Source organism: Hyaena hyaena, unplaced genomic scaffold, assembly GCF_003009895.1.
Source record: "Hyaena hyaena isolate Hyena2069 unplaced genomic scaffold, ASM300989v1 scaffold_1133, whole genome shotgun sequence".
Taxonomy (NCBI): domain Eukaryota; kingdom Metazoa; phylum Chordata; class Mammalia; order Carnivora; family Hyaenidae; genus Hyaena; species Hyaena hyaena.
In genome coordinates this window covers 143,058-160,548 of record NW_024081767.1, presented here as the reverse complement: position 1 = coordinate 160,548, position 17,491 = coordinate 143,058, and the positions used below count along the sequence as shown (strand labels likewise).

The 17,491-nt window shown below is 40.6% G+C and overlaps 1 protein-coding gene across 1 annotated transcript; it reads right to left on the bottom strand.

The window, feature by feature from the left end:
• Positions 1-413: 413 nt before the first annotated feature.
• Positions 414-16,508, bottom strand: SRI (sorcin). The gene is made up of 8 exons (XM_039222459.1): positions 16,369-16,508; positions 15,301-15,384; positions 13,131-13,200; positions 6,283-6,326; positions 5,410-5,557; positions 5,034-5,147; positions 3,569-3,627; positions 414-1,916 (listed from the first exon to the last, which is right to left on the bottom strand). The coding sequence occupies exons 1-8, from the start codon at positions 16,417-16,419 to the stop codon at positions 1,890-1,892; spliced, it is 597 nt and encodes a 198-aa protein (XP_039078390.1). The 5' UTR covers positions 16,420-16,508; the 3' UTR covers positions 414-1,889.
• Positions 16,509-17,491: the final 983 nt, after the last annotated feature.

Genomic DNA, 17,491 nt, shown 5'->3' with positions numbered 1-17,491 from the left:
TACTAGAGCAGCAGGTTCATTCAAACATAGTCCGTAACTTAGGGATAGCAGAGGCCTTCTCCTTACCACATCAGAGTCACCCAGGAAACGACCATTTCCTTTAACTATCCCTTCCTCATGGGATCCTAGTGAGTCTGAATCAAAACAGCGAGTGCTGGGGCTATAACAGTGAGTTCCCTGTCTCCTGGTCCTCTGAGGCTTCTTTGGCCCTTTTCTAGAAAGCTCAGGCTCGAGCCAAGCTTTGTGGTCTCACAAGCAATGTATCTGGAATGAAACCTAGAGTCACTGTGTAATATAAAGGCTGCCTTACATATGTGGTCCAGGTGTGACTACTTGACATAAATACTTAAGGCTGAATAAATATTTATAAAATTAATATACTTTTTGAAAAAAATAACCAAGTGAAATGAGGCTGAAGATGCTTAGAAATGTTTTATTTTTTCATTGGCTGACACATAATTGATCATTGGAATGCTAGCTGTCACACTGGTGCCCTAAAATAAGACAGATATGCTGCTGGCAGGGAGAAAACAGGCTAACTGCATCACGTTTCACCTGTTGTGCTCTGTTGCACAAAAGAGCAAACAGGCTAGCTTTAAATCCAAGAAACAAACTTTATTGGTGCTTATTAAACCAATGCACTTTTTCACGTTCAGAACTGTTTCATGGAGTATTAATCTCCTTTTCCAAGTGGGGAAACTGAGGCTCTGACATTATCTGAGATGATTAATTTACGTATTTAGGAAGAGACACAGCCAGTACTGAAATCCAAATCCTACTTAAAAAGCACATGGTTTAAAAATTTTTTAAAAATTCTTCCATTATAAATGCAATACTTGCTTATCAGAGATTATTTGGAAGAGTAGTAAGAAGGGAGAATATTAACTCATGACCCTAACTCCCAGTGGTAGCAACATCAGCATCTTGGTCCTCTCTTTGCAGTCTTTCTGCTGTATACATTTAATAATAGAAGCATGAACACATGGTCTATCAAAATGGATCTATCAGTATTTTAAAAATTATCTCCTGATTTTAGAAGGAAAGCACACACATTATAGAAAACTTGAAAATACTAAAATCTCTAAAGGAAATTAAAGTCAACTAGAATCTCAAAAGCCCAAAATGACCATAGTTAATATTTTCATATATTCCCTTAGATATTTTTCTATCAGTTTTCTTTTTTATTCAATTAAGCCCATAACTTACAAGATTTTTAAGTACAGTTAACAAAGGTCTAAGTGGATGATGACCAAAAAAACCTTGGTGACAGATAGTATATGCCACTCAAATGATTCAATATGTGTTCAAGAGGCAGAAAATAATCACTCATGTTCCCTGTCGAATCGTGTGGCCATCAAAAATGTGTAGGCCTTAAAGCCTATGCTAAGTTTCCACTAAGGTGAAGCCTGACATGGATTACCATGGGGTTTTTTGTTTTTGCATCCAAGAGGGTATAAATCATTTACATGATAAGAATACTCCACACATAAGGCCTTCAATCCCGTGTAAAAGCTCTTCTAGGAAACACAAGAGCTATAGTCTGATGAAAAGATTTTAAAGTATCTTACAATGAAAAATACATAATGTGCCTTAAACATTTTGCATGCTGAAATTTACATAAAAGAGGCTCCGCAAGAAAATCAGGCATCACTGACAATGGCTCAAAGAAGTTCTCAATGGTGTAAGAGACCTGATCTTACATTAGTAAAATTCCAAAGAATTTATTATCAGTACTAAAAACTTCAGTTGCACATAAAGTAATAAACCTTCATGACGGCTCATAAGGAAAAGCAGCAATGCAAGTTACACATGTTACTGAAGGCAAAGAGTAAGAGCAAAAGAGAACTCCAGTCGGAATGTTGGTTATGTTCACGCACCTTCCTCTTCATTTAAACACTCATGACGCACTGAATGAACTGTAAGAGAGAAAAGTCCACATTACCCTGCACACATCGTGACACTAAATACACTAGCTTATTCTTCGGCAGTTTACATTCTGTTTTTTTAAATTGAATTGGGATCAAGAAAGATCCATTTCTAAAATAAAAGAGTACACGATGGACGGAAAGGTTCATGTTTTTAGAGGAAGCAGTCTAATAGAAAATACAGCGAGTTTCTCTTCTTAGAGAAAGCAGATCTTATGTCGATCTTATGGAATTATTTAAATTCCAAATATCTCGGGCTCTAGAAATGGTCATGATAAAAGGTACCTACTCAGAAATAACGGTTGAGTTTATACTGTTAAATCACATGGGGACCTCCAAACTACACAGCAGTATCCCACTGCTCTGGCACAGCACCTTTCAATAGTTTATGCCCTTAAAATCTGCTTAATTAACAATAAATCCTAGCATCCAAGTATATGTATGCACAGAAATGGAATATATGACCTTTCCTCTGCAATTCAGAAACCCAAGTGGAGAAGTATCAGCATTTGCTGTGAAATACCTGCTTTACCATAAGCACCAACAGACTGTTTTTCTATCAATTTCCTTTCTCATTCTTCTGACACCAGTGAGGCAATGTGTGCTGTTAATCCCTGCAGCATTCCTACAAAGCCAAGCTGATTATCACTTTTAGGTAAAGGGGAACATTTAAAATCTCTTAAGGGGCCCTATCTGAGGCCAAGGCCCATGCACTTTCCACTCCACAGGCTGCTTTTCCATCTTTGGAAAGAGTGACAGGACTGTCACCTGAGAAGCTGACACACACTAATGAAAATATACCTTTAAGCAAAAGAAACATATTTACACCCAAGCCTTTCTAAATGATCAGAACTGTGGCAGCTGCGGAACTAAAATATGTACATCCTTGCATTTTGTAGCAGAGAAACATTTTAGAATGTTCAGTAATTACAGTGACTGCTATTCTGAAAGCAATTTTTTAAATAGCTGGCCAAAAAACAGAACTAAACATTTTTACCTATTATTTTTATGTTTTATCACCTATTTTATGTATTTTACATATACAAAAACACCTATTGTTGTTATGTATATCCAACTAATGCCAGCAAAGATGGCATTTGGCTACATTCACATCTCATTTAGTGCAGCTGGTCAGTAAATACACTGTATTAAATTGTGACTTAAGTTTGTGCCTTACATTTTCAGTGAAGAACATGGGTGTGTCAAGTACAGCTTTGAGCTGCTAAATTTACTTCTCAGTGACTGAGATATTTGTTTGATGAAGCCAAAAACAGACACAACACCTGCATGGTGCTTTCCAAGGACACTTTCGATTGAAATTTCACAAAAGCCCAGGAGAGGAAGGCATTACTACTTCCTTTCCTCAAATAGTCTTGAAGCAATGAAGAAGTCTGCCTAAATGACCCTACCAGTAAGTGAGACCAGCTGGGCTTTGAACCACATCTTTTAATGCAAACCAAACAGTGGTCTATGAGTAAGACTAGTAATAGATGAAATTAATAAATTTTGAATGGTAACTCCTGACCATTTAATCCTTGATTACGTGGCATCCTGAAGATGTTCTCAATGGTTGACTACAAAAGAGATGCCCAACAGGCATATATTTTATTCTTCTACGCAGTTGTGAATTCATGGAGACTTACGTCATCATATGGGAAATTCACAACACCTTGCTGAGCAGTATCCCGTCTTCGAAAGCTGTCTGTAAAACACCACCGTAAAATTTATAGTTATTTTTGTTAAGTTCTGAAATCAGAATAGTTAATTACTTTCGCATTGGGTTCAAACCGCAGTAATATGTGAGTTGTAAAACCAGGTAACACAAACAAAAGACCACAGCAAAAAAGCCAACTACAGTGAACTTGAATAGATTTAATAAACAACAAAGTAATACAACAAAAGTTAGCGAACTATCTTTTCCAATGGGCAGCTGGAGGAAAGCACCTTATCCCAAAGTCAGTAAAAGCCATGTGACTTCCAAGGCCATTACTTAGTTGTGAGGGAAACATAGAATTTCAAACCTGTTAATAACATAGATAATGTTTAATTAGAAAATGGATGGATGGAGTTCCTAAAATGACAAATGGGCTGCAATAAAAGATTTCACTCGTCTGAGCTCTGTGCTATTGAAAAGGATTTACTTTAATAATCAAAGAGAATGAAATCTTGCTATTTGCAACAACGTGGATGGAACTAGAGTGTATTATGCTAAGCGAAGTCAGTCAGAGAGAGACTAATATGATTTTACTCATATGTGAAATTTAAGAAACACAACAGATGAACATAGGGAAAGGGAAGGAAAAGTAAGATAAAAACAGAGGGAGGCAAACCATCAGAGACTCTTAAATACAGAGAACAAATTGAGGGTTGGTGGAGGAAAGGTGGGGGGGATGGGCTAAATGGGTAATGGGCATTAAGGAGGGCAGTTGTTGGGATCAGCAGTGAGTGTCATATGTAAGTGATGAGTCACTAAATTCTACTCCTGAAACTAACATTATACTGTAGGTTAACTAACTTGAATTTAAATTAAGAAAAATCTGCCCTCAAATTTTGGTTAGGATGCAAAAAAAAAAAATTACAAAACCAGGTTTTAAAAAGAGTAAAAGACTAAAGAGAAGAATGGAACAACAAAAATATACAAAACAATGAAAAAGAACAGAGGGGATAGGAAAGTAGAGATTACTAATAGAGCCTCATCTAAGAAGTATGTCCACTTGAAACATAGGACTACCATTTAAAGGAAGGCAGGACTCCTACTTTCTAACAAGAGGACTTAAGCGAGCTACAAATGGATAATTTTGCTCTCTTCATATATTTACATTCTAGAGAAATCACAGAATACTCTAACCGTGTTTTGGAACATTTTGTGAAATTTAGTTAAGATTATCTTAATGGCAGATTACCATTAATCTGAAAGAATTTCTGGAAAAAAAAACCCCACAATTATTCTGCTAGAATTACTGTTTAATACCAGTGTTGAAAAAGAGCCACTGAAATTAGGGAGAAAAAAGAGCGATCATAGGCAACAGAAGTTCAGAACATGGAAAATGAAATGTCACGCAAATTGTGTCTTCTTGGCCCACAGAGACACCATCTCAAAGAACACACCTGTCAGAGCTCGTAGTTTGACACAGCAGGCGATGTAGTCATCAAAGGTGATCTTGCCATTGGTGCTGTATCGTTTTGCAATTGAATTCACGGCTTGGGGACTCAACCGAAATCCTGAAGGATTGGAGAATCACCCAGTGAAAAAAAGTTAAAGGATTACAAAAAGACCCTTAAAGATAATTAAGTACAATTTTTTTCAGACTGGGGGAGTACTCATTTTAATTACAAATACACATTAGCAATTATGTGTGTATTATATATTTAATTACGAATATACACTTCTTCTAGAAAACAGAAACTCCCTTCCCATAGCACTTAGTTTTAGAAATTAACACAGAATTATGCAGACCAGGTGGCTCGATTTAGCCATACCCACCCATTGTGGTCAGGGCCTTCTGAAGTTCTTGAGGGTCCACTGTTCCACTCCTGTCACTGTCAAAACTGGTGAAGTGCTGTCTCCAGCCATTCAGCACGGCCCAGAGTTCTTTAAATTCATTGAAGCCCATTGTGCCTGACATATCTCTCTGAATTATAATCAAGGATTAGCGCACCATTATTTGGCAACATATTCTAAGAATTAAAGATCAAGGATAAGGGAATATGATGATACAATAAAAAGAGCCTATGGAGAAAAAGCTCGGAGAACCTATTTCCACTGTGGGAAAGAGGTAATCTTTGTGATGTGATTATAAGGAAACAATGTGGCCACTGTGAACCAATGTAAAAAACAGTCTTGTTCCTGCAACAGGGCTGCAGTTTCTGGGTGCCCCCGGTGATGCTGCTGGGGTACTGGGGTCTTGGCTTTAACATTCCCTTGGTAGGCCCGTCCAGACCCAGGGTTTTCATTCTGGGAAAATGAGATGGGATGGAAGACACTGCAGGGTCACCACTAGCTAAACTGAGTCTAATAACTGTGATGTGGGAAATCCCACTGCCTGAAGGTCAGGTGTGAATATGCAGAGCATCACTGTTAAAACAAAAAACCTTGCCTGACCACTCTGATTTCTATAGCTGTTCTCCTCTGATGCTTCCTTGGATGCTTGAGTCATCAGCATTCTATTTACTGAGCTCCCTTCCTTTTTCACACCAAACTACATCTTAAAAGCTAATCATTTCAGAAAACTTTTTTTGTGGTCATTTGTCACTTTGTGTTTACTGGGTATTAATTCTCAGATGAATTCTTTTAGGCAGAATTTTTGGCTGGGGATCAGAAAAAAACACTCTCGACATCAATCAAGGTAAAGGATACATCCAGCATTGAAACCATAAGCCGACAAGTCTCCAGGTTAAAAGCTGTTAAATAAAAAAAGTACATATAAATTAATACAGTTTCAAAAATTCGCATTACATTGTGTACACTCAAATTAATTAGGAAAGTGACTTATTTATTTATACTCTTATATGCTAAGCTACATGGAGCTTTGAAGCAGATTTTTTCCAGAGAGAGGGGATTCCTTGTAGAACCCAAATTTTATTTTAACAATTTTAATAGAAATCTTTTTAAAAAAGTACCGCATTGTACTGTTATTATTTTAGGTATGATAATGGTTTTGAGGTTGGGAGGGGAATATCCTTATCTTTTAGAAAAGTATTTACTGAAGTTATCTGTAGATGAAATTAATGTTAAGGTATCTGAAATATGCTTCAAATGAAACCGGACAGGATTACAGATGAGTGAAGAATGACAACGCATTGATAATTGTTGAAGCTGGGTGACAGGTGCATAGAAGTTCACAGTATAATTATCTCTGTTCTTAAGGCAGGCATAACATTTTCTATAATATAGTCTTTAAAAAAAAGGTGTTTTTTTTGTTTGTTTGTTTTTACTGTTTATTTTTGAGAGACAGAGCCAGAACACAAGTGGGGGAAGGGCCAAGAGGGAGACACAGAATCTGAAACAGGCTCCAGGCTCCAAGCTGTCAGCACGGAGGCCAATGCATTGAACCCACAAACCTTGAGATCATGACCTGAGCCAAAGTCGGCCGCTTAACTGAGTGAACCACCCAGGTTCCCCTAATATAGTCTTTTTAAAGTTTTATATACTTTCTTGCCTTTGAAACTGTAATATAGTGAGTTTAATTCACCATAATGAACCATAATGTATTATATTCACCATGGAGAGTGGGAAGATAGAGTTACTTCCATTTCTACTCCTGACTATCAATAGCTGGTTTTTGTTCTGCTTCACTAGTTTAGTTGTTTATCTTTCTTTCCCCTTTAATGTCACACACCGAATGGTAACCTCCTACCTCAAATAGCCTATGACATCTTTTTATATACAGTAAGTTTACATATGAAACCAGATAAATATGCCTGCTAGGATTTGACTGTGTTAAATCAGAGCACTCTGGAGTATGATATAATGACCAGTTCAGTGATGGCCACTGTTCAGAAGTTTATGTAGAGTTCAAATATATTCAGAGGGCAGTTCTATACCATACCTAGAAAGTCAAACTAGAATATATTTACTAGTTAATGGACCTACTGATGACCTACCTAAGCATTAGCAAAATATAAATAAGGACTTCCTTGCATCTTACAATGTGTTCATGAGAATCAATGACTGGGGAAATATATAGTACAAAGAAGCTGTAAGGCTAGAAGGCAGAAGGGACAAAGGTCATGTGGGCAAAGCTGGCATAAATTCTGCAAGTTTGTTGAGAGGCACACAGAGCTAACATTTTTACAGCTCTTACTAGCTTCATTTTTATCTCCAATCAAACTGAATTTAGAACACATTTGAGCTAACTCTCAGTACTCTAATGTCTCCCTATAGTACGAACTATAGGTTTTCCATTTTTAACAGATTCTTGCGTTTGGCATACCCTGGAACATGAAATAAAAGGTAGAGGACTTTCTCTATTTTGGCCATTCAAACTCCCATCTGATCCACAGATACAGTTCTCTGAGGTGACGGGAAGCAACACTTTTCCACACTTTCTCAAAAGAGCTGGTTGATTCTTCATTTTGACTTTTAAGTTGTACGGAGGCATCAAGTCTCTCTAATCTAGACCAATGGTTCTCAATTCTGGGTGCTTATCAGAATCATCCAGAAGCTTTACAAGATCCTGATACCAGGGCTGCACCATGGAACAGTTGTTTTGTTGTGTTTTTTTCTCCCAGTGTTACTGAGATATAATTAACATATAATATTCTGTAAGTTTAAGGTGTACAATGTAATGATCTGATATATGCATATATTGTAAAATGATAACCATAATTAGGTTACTTAACACATCCATCACCTTACAGAGTGAACTTTCTTGTCTGTGTGATGAGAACTTTTAAGATAACTCTCTTAGCTATTTTCTAGTATATATTGTCACCATCACCACAGAACAATTAAATCAGAATTTCTGAGCATGGAACCTAAGCAAGACTTTTTTTTTTTTTTTTTAAGCTTCTCAATGATTCCAGTGAGCAGCTAAGGTTGAGACTACTGTTCTCAAAGTGTGCTTCCTGGACCAGGCATGTTAATATCATTTGGGACCTCTTTGAATTATGGAATCTCAGCCTTTAACCTACACTGACAAACCAGAATCTGCATTTTAATAAGATCCCAGGTGATTTATTCTCACATAAAAACAGCTGGTCTACCTGGACCACCATTTTCTCGAAGCTTGTCAGAGATGAAAATTCTCCAGTCTTACCTCAGACCTTCTAAGTGAAAAATTCTAGGACAAGGCTCAGCAATCCAGCGATGCTAACTTGGCTCAAGTTCAGGAACCATTGCTCTAGAGGGCCTGTTGACCAAGGGGCAGACCCATTTATGTCTGACTGTATGTCAAGGATTTTGAGGGGCCATGAAGCAGACAGCTTCCCTGTGTCCCAAGTGCTATAAGAGCATCTCCATCCACTCAGTCATCCAAGCCAGAAACCAAGGAGTGCCCTCAGTTCCGATATTCAATTGCCTTCTAAATGGCTTTAGGACCCATCACTTTCCAGTTCCACGATCATTTCCCTGGATTAGTGAATATCACCTAACAGGTGTTCCTGACTCCCCATGCTCCACGTCCCCCACACCCATGCCCCCCAATTTGGTCTTTATGCTACATCCAGGACAGTATGTGCCCTTCCATATAAAACCCAGAAGACATGTTCCACTGCTGTCAGGATAAAGTCCAAGCACTTAAGTCCCATATGAAGTCATATGCATATTTTCCCAGTCCAGCTAGTTTCCTGCCTTTCATTCAACCTCTACGTTCTATCCACGGCAAATTTCTCCCCATTCCTTGACTGAATGTGCACACATTCCCTCTCATTTGTGGGTCTTTAGTACATGCTGTTCTATGTGCCTGGGGCACAACTGCCCTGCCCTATCCCACTCACTTCTTGTTCTGCCTCGTTTCTGCTCGATTTATTTCTCCTCAGTTTAGGGATCAGTTCTGCAAGGAAAACTTCCCTGACCACTTTCTGGGTTATGTGCCTCTCCTATGTGGGCCCACAGCCTGTCTCCTTCACTTATCCCAGCACTTTTCACTGTGTCCCACAGGCACTGCTGGTGGGTGCACAGCCTGCCACCATGCACATGGCAGTATCCATTAAAATGTGTTGGTTAGACAGCTGAATAGATAGCACCGTTCATCCCTGTGTAGAAAGCTATACACTCTCCTCAATCGGTCTGAGCAGGATAGGTTTTTAAAATAAAATCTCATTTTTACAGATACTTAAAAGGAGTATAATCCTTTAAGATAAATCATAAGTCAAAATCCCAATAAGGGTATAGAGCTATGCTTTTTCCATTTTAGGAAATCTTCCATACTCATTAATCAACAAATACCTGTTACGTACTTACTATGTGCACGGCCCAGGATACCAAGAATATTGCAGATGCAAATGTGAAATTGGATCCTGCCCTAGCTGATGGTCTAAGGAAAAGAGAAGTCATGTGTGCATACAACTCTAATCAAGGTAGAGAGTGGGGAACCGTAACGGAGACAGCAAGCAGTACCAGGAAGTACTGAGAAATGGAAAGCTCCTTCCTAGTAAGAAATACTTCACAGAAGAAGCATCATTTAAGTCAAGCCTTGAATGATAAGAAGGATGTGGGGATAGCCAAGTAGAGCTACGGACCAGCATAGGCAAAGTGAATTAGGAAAGTCCAGGGCAAGCAAAGTAAGTGGGAGGAAGTATGTTTAATGAGGCTATATTAGAAGATCTTGAATTCCTCCTAAGATGTTTAGTTTTTCTACTATGGATACCAAGGAGCTATCAAAGAATTTTACATGAAGAGAGTGACAGGGTAGAGTATGTATCAGGAAGCCTAAAAATCTGGTCATCTTTTCTGAGAAGGGTTTAAAAGAGAGGGAATGTTATGGGCAGTGAACAAAAAGTGAATGACCGAAAATTCAGGATTGCAGACAGTTCTAATTAACTAGAACAGTGATTTCAAAGAAGTTTGGGTAGGAAAACTCTTGCTCAATTTTAACTGTATTTTCCCCATAAATAGTTTATTTATTAAAATTTATTTTGAGAGCACACACGCACACCTAGCCCGTGTGAGCGGGGGAGGGGCAAAGAATGAGGGAGACCAGAGAATCCCAAGCAGGCTCTGTGCTGTAAGTGCACAGCCTCACAAGGGGCTCAGACTTACAAACCATGAGATCATGACCTGAGCCGAAACCGAGTTGGACGCTTAATTGACTGAGCCACCCAGGCATCCCAAGAAATAGCTTTTACTACTGCTAATTCTATTTTAAATAACTTCAAGAGTCTTTGATAATTTTACTCTCTCAATTCTCCTGTTCATTCACTAGAATGCCTCATATATCTTTTCTTCTAGTAGAAATCACAATGTGATGCACCTAGCAGGAAAACATTACCTTCAGTTGTTTCTCTCAGCTTTACCATAGAGTAACAGCTACACTCAAAGGGGAAAAAAAGCAGCTGAATTACGATCTTACAGACTAGAGCAATGCCTCTTAACAACTCCACTTCTGGCAATGACTGGTTCCTTTTAAGCTGCAGAAGAGGATTCTAGGTGCTAGGCTGGAATACCTCTCCACTCCTCACTCCACCTCCACCTGTGCTTTTTGGTTTGGAAGCTGGGTTTAAAAAACACCAATGGCTGTATAATTTCTATTTCATGAAACTCACTGTGACACCCCACAAGCCAGATGGTTTTGTGGTTCATTACAGCCTCCACAACCAGATGACAGTAAGCAAATTAATTCAATCACATGGCTCTGATGAGTCAGGAAATGTCTTCCCTATAACTCACTGATCTAAGGCCATCATTAAACATGATTTTCTCACATGACATTTTTCTTTTTTCTTTTTTTTTTTTAAGTTTATTTATTTTGAGAGAAACAGTTAGAACATTAATAGGGGAGGGGCAGAGAGAGAGGGAGAGAGAATCCCTAGCAGGCTCCGCACTGTCAGCACAGACAGTATGCAGGGCTCAAACCCATGAACCATGAGAACCAAGAGAAAGACGCTTAACCCACTGAACCACCCAGGTGCCTCCGCATATGAAATTTTTAAAAGGACTGTTCTCCAAGGATATATAGCCCATATGTTAGTCAGATTTTAAAACCTGCCACACCTCTTCCACCGAAAGGGTACAGAATGATAGTTTATGTTGCTTCACATCTCACTTTCACAAACCCTGCTATTAAACCTGCTATGTTCACTAGCCCCCACTGCTTGAGGTTAACATTTAACACTTTAGATGTATTTCCTACAACAGTTAAAAAAAAAAATTCCCTAATCTAGAAAGTTCTTCTTTTGTTTAGGACCAGATTAAATGAGAAATGCAAATGATTCCTCCAACTGGGAAATATTAACAGGATACTGAAGTCATGTAAAAGAAAGGAGGACAAAAACAGAAATGCAAAAGTTTAAGAAGAGAGGCACCTAGTAAATATGCCATGTCAAACAGTCAAGAAAAATGCCATTATAAATCTTCAGCTGTGACTTCTAGTTTGAACATTTTATTTAAAGTTTATTTATTTATTTTGAGAGAAAGAGATCACACAGGAGAGGCAGAGGGAGAGAATTCCAAGCAGGCTCTGCACTGTCAGCACAGATCGTAATGTGAGGCTTGAACTCATGAACCGACAGATCATGACACGAGCCAAAACCAAGAGTCAGACATTTAACTAACTGAGCCACTCAGGCACCCCTGTAGTTTGAGCATTTTAATTCATAATTTACCAACAGCTAAGGCTCTGATTTGATGTTCTGTCTCCATTAACAACAGGCAAGGAAGTTAGCAAGTCAAGACACTATTTTCTACCTTATGATTCCTCTCCTGGTCATGATTTGAAAGGGAGCCTGTGGGATCTACGAGGGATGAGAGACACGGATAGGATGCAGTACTTCTGCAATCGTCTCCTATCTGCAGATGGCAGAGTTCTTTCAAAAGGCAGGAAGGTGTTGTAAGCACTGAATTATAAGGTGGCAGATCCAGTGTGTGAGGAACTGAGGATGAGAGCAAAAGGAAGACCAATGCAAGAAGTTTAGAAATTAGGAAGGGCATTTCCAACATAGCCTGCCCATGTTCTCTGAAGCGGAAAAAGAAATGAAGACAGACCTGGGGGATGTCATGGCGAGCACCCATGTTGTCAGCAGCACATGCTCAGAGCCCATGAGTGCAGAGCTAGCTTTCTGAGGATCAGGGGTGGGGACCAGCCACTGAGGAGAACGGGGGACAGGACCGACCACTCAGAACTAGGAGTACAGGACAGGCCACTTAGGGAGCAGCTGCACAGGACCAGCCACTCAAAGCCCTAAGTGCCATCAGCCTCAGGACAGTCAACTCTTGTCAGCCGTAAATGTTAGCTCCTTTCATTAATGACACCAGACCTGGGAGATTTCCTTTCAGCGCTTCACCCCATCCTCTGTGAAGGAGGCCACAATGACCGTCTCATTGCTTCCAAAGCTTCCCAATTCAAGGGACGTGCTAAAGGGGAAGGTCATGTAGAATGGTTTGCTAACAGGTGTTTTCAAATTCACATTTTGTAATAATAAACAACCAAGATTAGCTTTTGAAATTCTAAATTTTGCTGGATCAGAAAAGTTCAATTTCCTTGGAGGCTGTAATCATAAGGAAGTTAAAATACGAAACAGAAGAGTACTTTAGGACTGTCAACTTACGTTTGTATCCTCCAGCAATGCCTGACTGAGTCAGGCATCTCTGCAATTCATCAGCATCTATTTGCCCATCCTTTTGGGAAAAAAAAGTAAGAAGATGAATTACAATAGTGATTTGTACCTTCTAGTTCTTTACTTTCACTATATTATTTCATCAGTGACAAAGAAAATGAGCATTTTCATGCATAAGACCTTTTTTTTTTTAAAAAAAGGATGCTTTCCAAAAATAGGCATTCCGAATTTCCCTGTCCTACTTTCAAAAATAATAATGAAAGAAAAAACAGCAGTTAATTCCTCTTCCATAAATGCATACTTAGGGCCATAAACAACAACAACAAAATACATTTATTGATACCTAAGTAGGCATTCAATTTCAGACTCTATTTTAAATAATTATTACATACCAATTTGCAAAGTTGGAAAGCCGCTTACACCTATACTTTAGTATTAATGTTATCTTTTCATCATTCCTTTAAGTTCCTCAGTTAGATTTGGCATTAAATTTTCAAGCAGAAGTTTCCTCTTAATAAAACACTGAGGTAAATTCAGTTTCTTCCTCTGATACATATATATATTTTTTTAATGTATGAATGAAACTAGTTTCTGTCTTAAACTACTCTTCTTTTAGTCTGTGCTAGGAAAAATGCCAGTTAAACATTTTAAATTATTTATATAGTTGCTTAAAAGTCTTATTCCTTTATCTAGCTTTTTTTGGGGGTGGGGAGTAAGGGCATAACAGGGTACAAAGCTGACATCCATAAATAAAAAGCTTGGATAAAACAAAGACAGGCCTTCGTGATTACCTTGGCTTATGATGTGGTGAATGGTTTTTTTAGAAACACAATTATACCTGCAAGATACAGTTTCCCAGTGCCTATTTATTGGCTAACCAAGTTAACAACTAGATATATGTTATTTTTAGGAATTTAAAAATAAAATACGTAAATCCCTCACATCCATGAGTACTGTAACTTCTAAGTGCGAAGCGGGATCAATAATCTGAAAGATGACGGCTATGCTGATATAGCCCTGGCCTGCTGCAAGCGAAGCAGGTAGGGTCACTTACAGGGCTGGAGGCACAGGCAATCTAAGAACACAAGTCTTGAGCTTTGCCCTGTCTTGTGGTTTCAGAGATACAGATCGTTAACCGATGAAGCAGATACTTAAAGGGAAGCTCTTTCAGTTTTGGACTCAATTTTCCACTCAATTTCTTGAACTGTATTTCTTAGAATGCTTTTCTGCAGGGTGGACTTGAGTTTTTATCCCATAATATTCTACAGCTTCTTCACATTAAGACTATGCTATTTCTTGCTTTTGATCAAAACAACGATAAATGGAAGACATAAGAGCAAACATCTCTTCTGGACAGGACTGGGTTATACCAGCAGTGTATTTACCATACACAGCAGCCTGGTGAGCTAGGAAAGTGTCCTTCCTCAATGTACACCACCGTCTGTCCTACCACAAATTATATACAGAAGTCAAAGGTCTCTGGGAGCTAACCTTAATTCCTTCTCTGGGTCAACAAGCCACAACACCTTATAAGGACATGGAAGATCTGACCTAGTAACGGCAAGGGCACCAAAGAGAAAGTAAATTGTACACAAGATTCACTTCCTGATAGTAAGGGAGTAGTAGGTAACTTTCTTACTTTGAAGCTGGTAAGTTTTTAACATAAGTACCTATTTCCTTAGTGGGTAAATGATTAACAATCAACTTCATCCAAAGAAAGTGTCCATTGGAATGTGACTACCTGATTACTGGTACATGTCTGTAAACTGCACAAACAACGGTTTGTTTTCACCAGAGCTGGAAGTTCTTCTCTGGAAACCACCATGGACGCTGACAACACATAAGCTCTAAGATTATCTTACTAATTTACAGATCCTTACGGTATATTTATACCCCCTTATTCTGTTCATTCTGGCATTAACTCAATCACAAATTTAGTTTTGAAGTGAACTAACATAGATACAGGTAACACTTTGTCCTAATTTGTTCTGAATATTCAGAAATAAGTAACTGATAAATTTTCTTCTTTCACTCTTTTTTCTTTCCAGAAGCAAGGGGATTCTTTTCCAGAGGAGAGTTCTTTTTTCGATGCCACTCTAACGATGGCTAATACAAATGTAGACTCTGTGACAATTCTTTAATATTATGGGGGAAAGCTAACCTGTCCAGCTACAGCAGCAAAGTAACCGTACAGCGGATCCTGAGTTTGTCCGGGAAACGCAGGCCCTCCGGGGGCCCCTCCATACTGTAAAACGACAAACACAAAAGCATCATTCCCGGGAATCCAGTTTTATTCTTTCACCACTAGAATGCCTTTGTGCAAAGCTAGATAACTGCCAGCCCTTCACACCCATGGTTCACCTCCCCACCACTGGGCACGCTCTAACTGCAACCATCCCACCCCTTTCTTCCACTCCCGCTCCATCAGAATGTAAAAACTGGCAGCTTGGACCAAAATGAGCTGTCCCGATAGTGACATCTGCATAAACGAAACAACTTTCAAAATCCCAATTAACCTAAAGGTTACTGATTAAATGCAACCTAGGCAAGTAAATTAAGAGCAGGGCTCGGAATTGTCTTTCTTTTCCTTTTACAGCGACTATAGTCGTAAAAGGAAATGAAATGTACATGAAAACATTCTGAGACAGGTGTAGCCTAGGCCGTGCTTAGGTGTCTCGGTCAGGCTATCTGGCGGCGAGCACCTGGGCGGGGAGGGGCGGCTAGGGAACCTTCCTTTTCGGAAACAGTTCCCACGACCACGCACGTCCCAGGCGCCCGGAGAAGCAGCCTTCCTCCCGGAGGGCTTTTACTCTAGCGTACTTTCCTCGACTTCTCTTTTAATTCCACTTTCTTTTAAAGAGGGAAGGTCGATCTCCGGACCATTCGAGATTAAAATGGCTGTCTCAGGGGAAACCGGAGAGGAAGGAAGCCGATGCACACAATTTCACACTGCCTGTCCCCAAGTCACAGGGTGGGCTTCTTGGATCAAAACCCACCCGCGTCTCGTCCCCAGGCAGTCACCCGCAGGGCGAAGGGACGCGGAGAAGGAGGGAAACCCAGGATGGGGCCGGACGACCGGGGCCTGGGGCGAGGCAGCGGGAGGGGAGAAGCCCGGGGGGCGGGGGGCGCCCGGGGAGCCGCCCCGACGGAGTGGCCCAGTGTGGCTTCTCGGCGTCCGCGGTGCCCCAGGGTCGCGCCCGGGCCGCCAGCCCGCGAGGACTGCACTTACCCCGCCTGGGTAGTACCCGCCGCCGGCGCCAGGGTGCCCCGGGTACGCCATGGTGCAGACTGTGCCGCAGCCGCCGCCGCCGCCCTCCCGCCGGGGCCGCCCCGGAACGCACCACGCAGGCGGCGGGGGACGCGCGCCGGAGCCGCTTCCCGCTCGGCGCTCCGCTCCCGCCTCAGCTTCCTGCGTGCGCGCCGCGCGGCTCCGCGCTTCCTGTGCCGGCGTCGCGCCCGAGCCAGGTTCCCGCAAGTGCCTGGGACCTGCGACCCAGCTCACTCCGGTGGCGTTCCTCCCTGCGAGGCGAATGGCCCATTCCAACACCAGTACGGTGCCCCGGGGGTTCTTTATTTCTTCCTAACTCGGCTATATTCTGATACTTTTGAACATTTTAACCAACTTTGTTAATCTGGGCCGCCCGGCTGTAAGCGGAGTGCAGTTTTGCGGGGAAGGAGCTGGATGTATTAGGACGGCTCTTAGATGCCTGTGGGGGAAGGAGACGTTGAAAAATCAAAATATGAAAACGCCCTTGGAAAACAGGAATAAACTTCAGGAACTGTGTGCATGCGAGCCTTTGGCTGGCGGTTGCACATTTCACTGAACAACACCAGCCTGTTTCCTTGCTAGGGGACACGGTCAACTCCTGGTTAAGCTGGGCGTCATATGGCCCGTGGAGGACAGAGGGCATTGACTGGCAAGGGAACCCCACCCAGGTTCTTAGAAAATGAGTTGTTCGAATTATCTCGATGATTCAGGCGAGACAGTCCCTCTCCTACAAAATTACTCAGCCCCTTTGTATGCAAGAAAAGTTGAGGGCAAACTAAAAGTGAGCTGGTAAATATTCAGGAAGGTGAGAGGCTAGAACTATTCCCTTAGGCAGACTCAGAAAATGGTTCTCTTCATACATTTTTCTTTTTCACCTCGTTGAACAGTCTGATGTGAACAATTCAGGGATGGGATTTTTGTTTGGTTTGGTTTCATGTCACTTCAGTCATAAAGAATGTTTTTCTGAATTTGAATGTTTTAAGAAATGCGCTGATGGGCAACATTCACATTATTTGTTGTGGAGCTTGCACAGAAAAATTGAGAGTCGTCAACATTTAACAAATGTTGGAGCACCTGTTGAGTG

Coding starts and splice junctions, on each gene's coding strand:
- SRI (XM_039222459.1), bottom strand. CDS start 16,419: ATGGCGTACCCGGGGCACCCTGGCGCCGGCGGCGGGTACTACCCAGGC. Junction 13,201..15,300: donor TTGCTGCTGTAGCTGGACAG/GTTAGCTTTCCC, acceptor TTTTCCCAAAAG/GATGGGCAAATAGATGCTGA. Junction 6,327..13,130: donor CATTGCTGGAGGATACAAAC/GTAAGTTGACAG, acceptor TTTATTTAACAG/CTTTTAACCTGGAGACTTGT.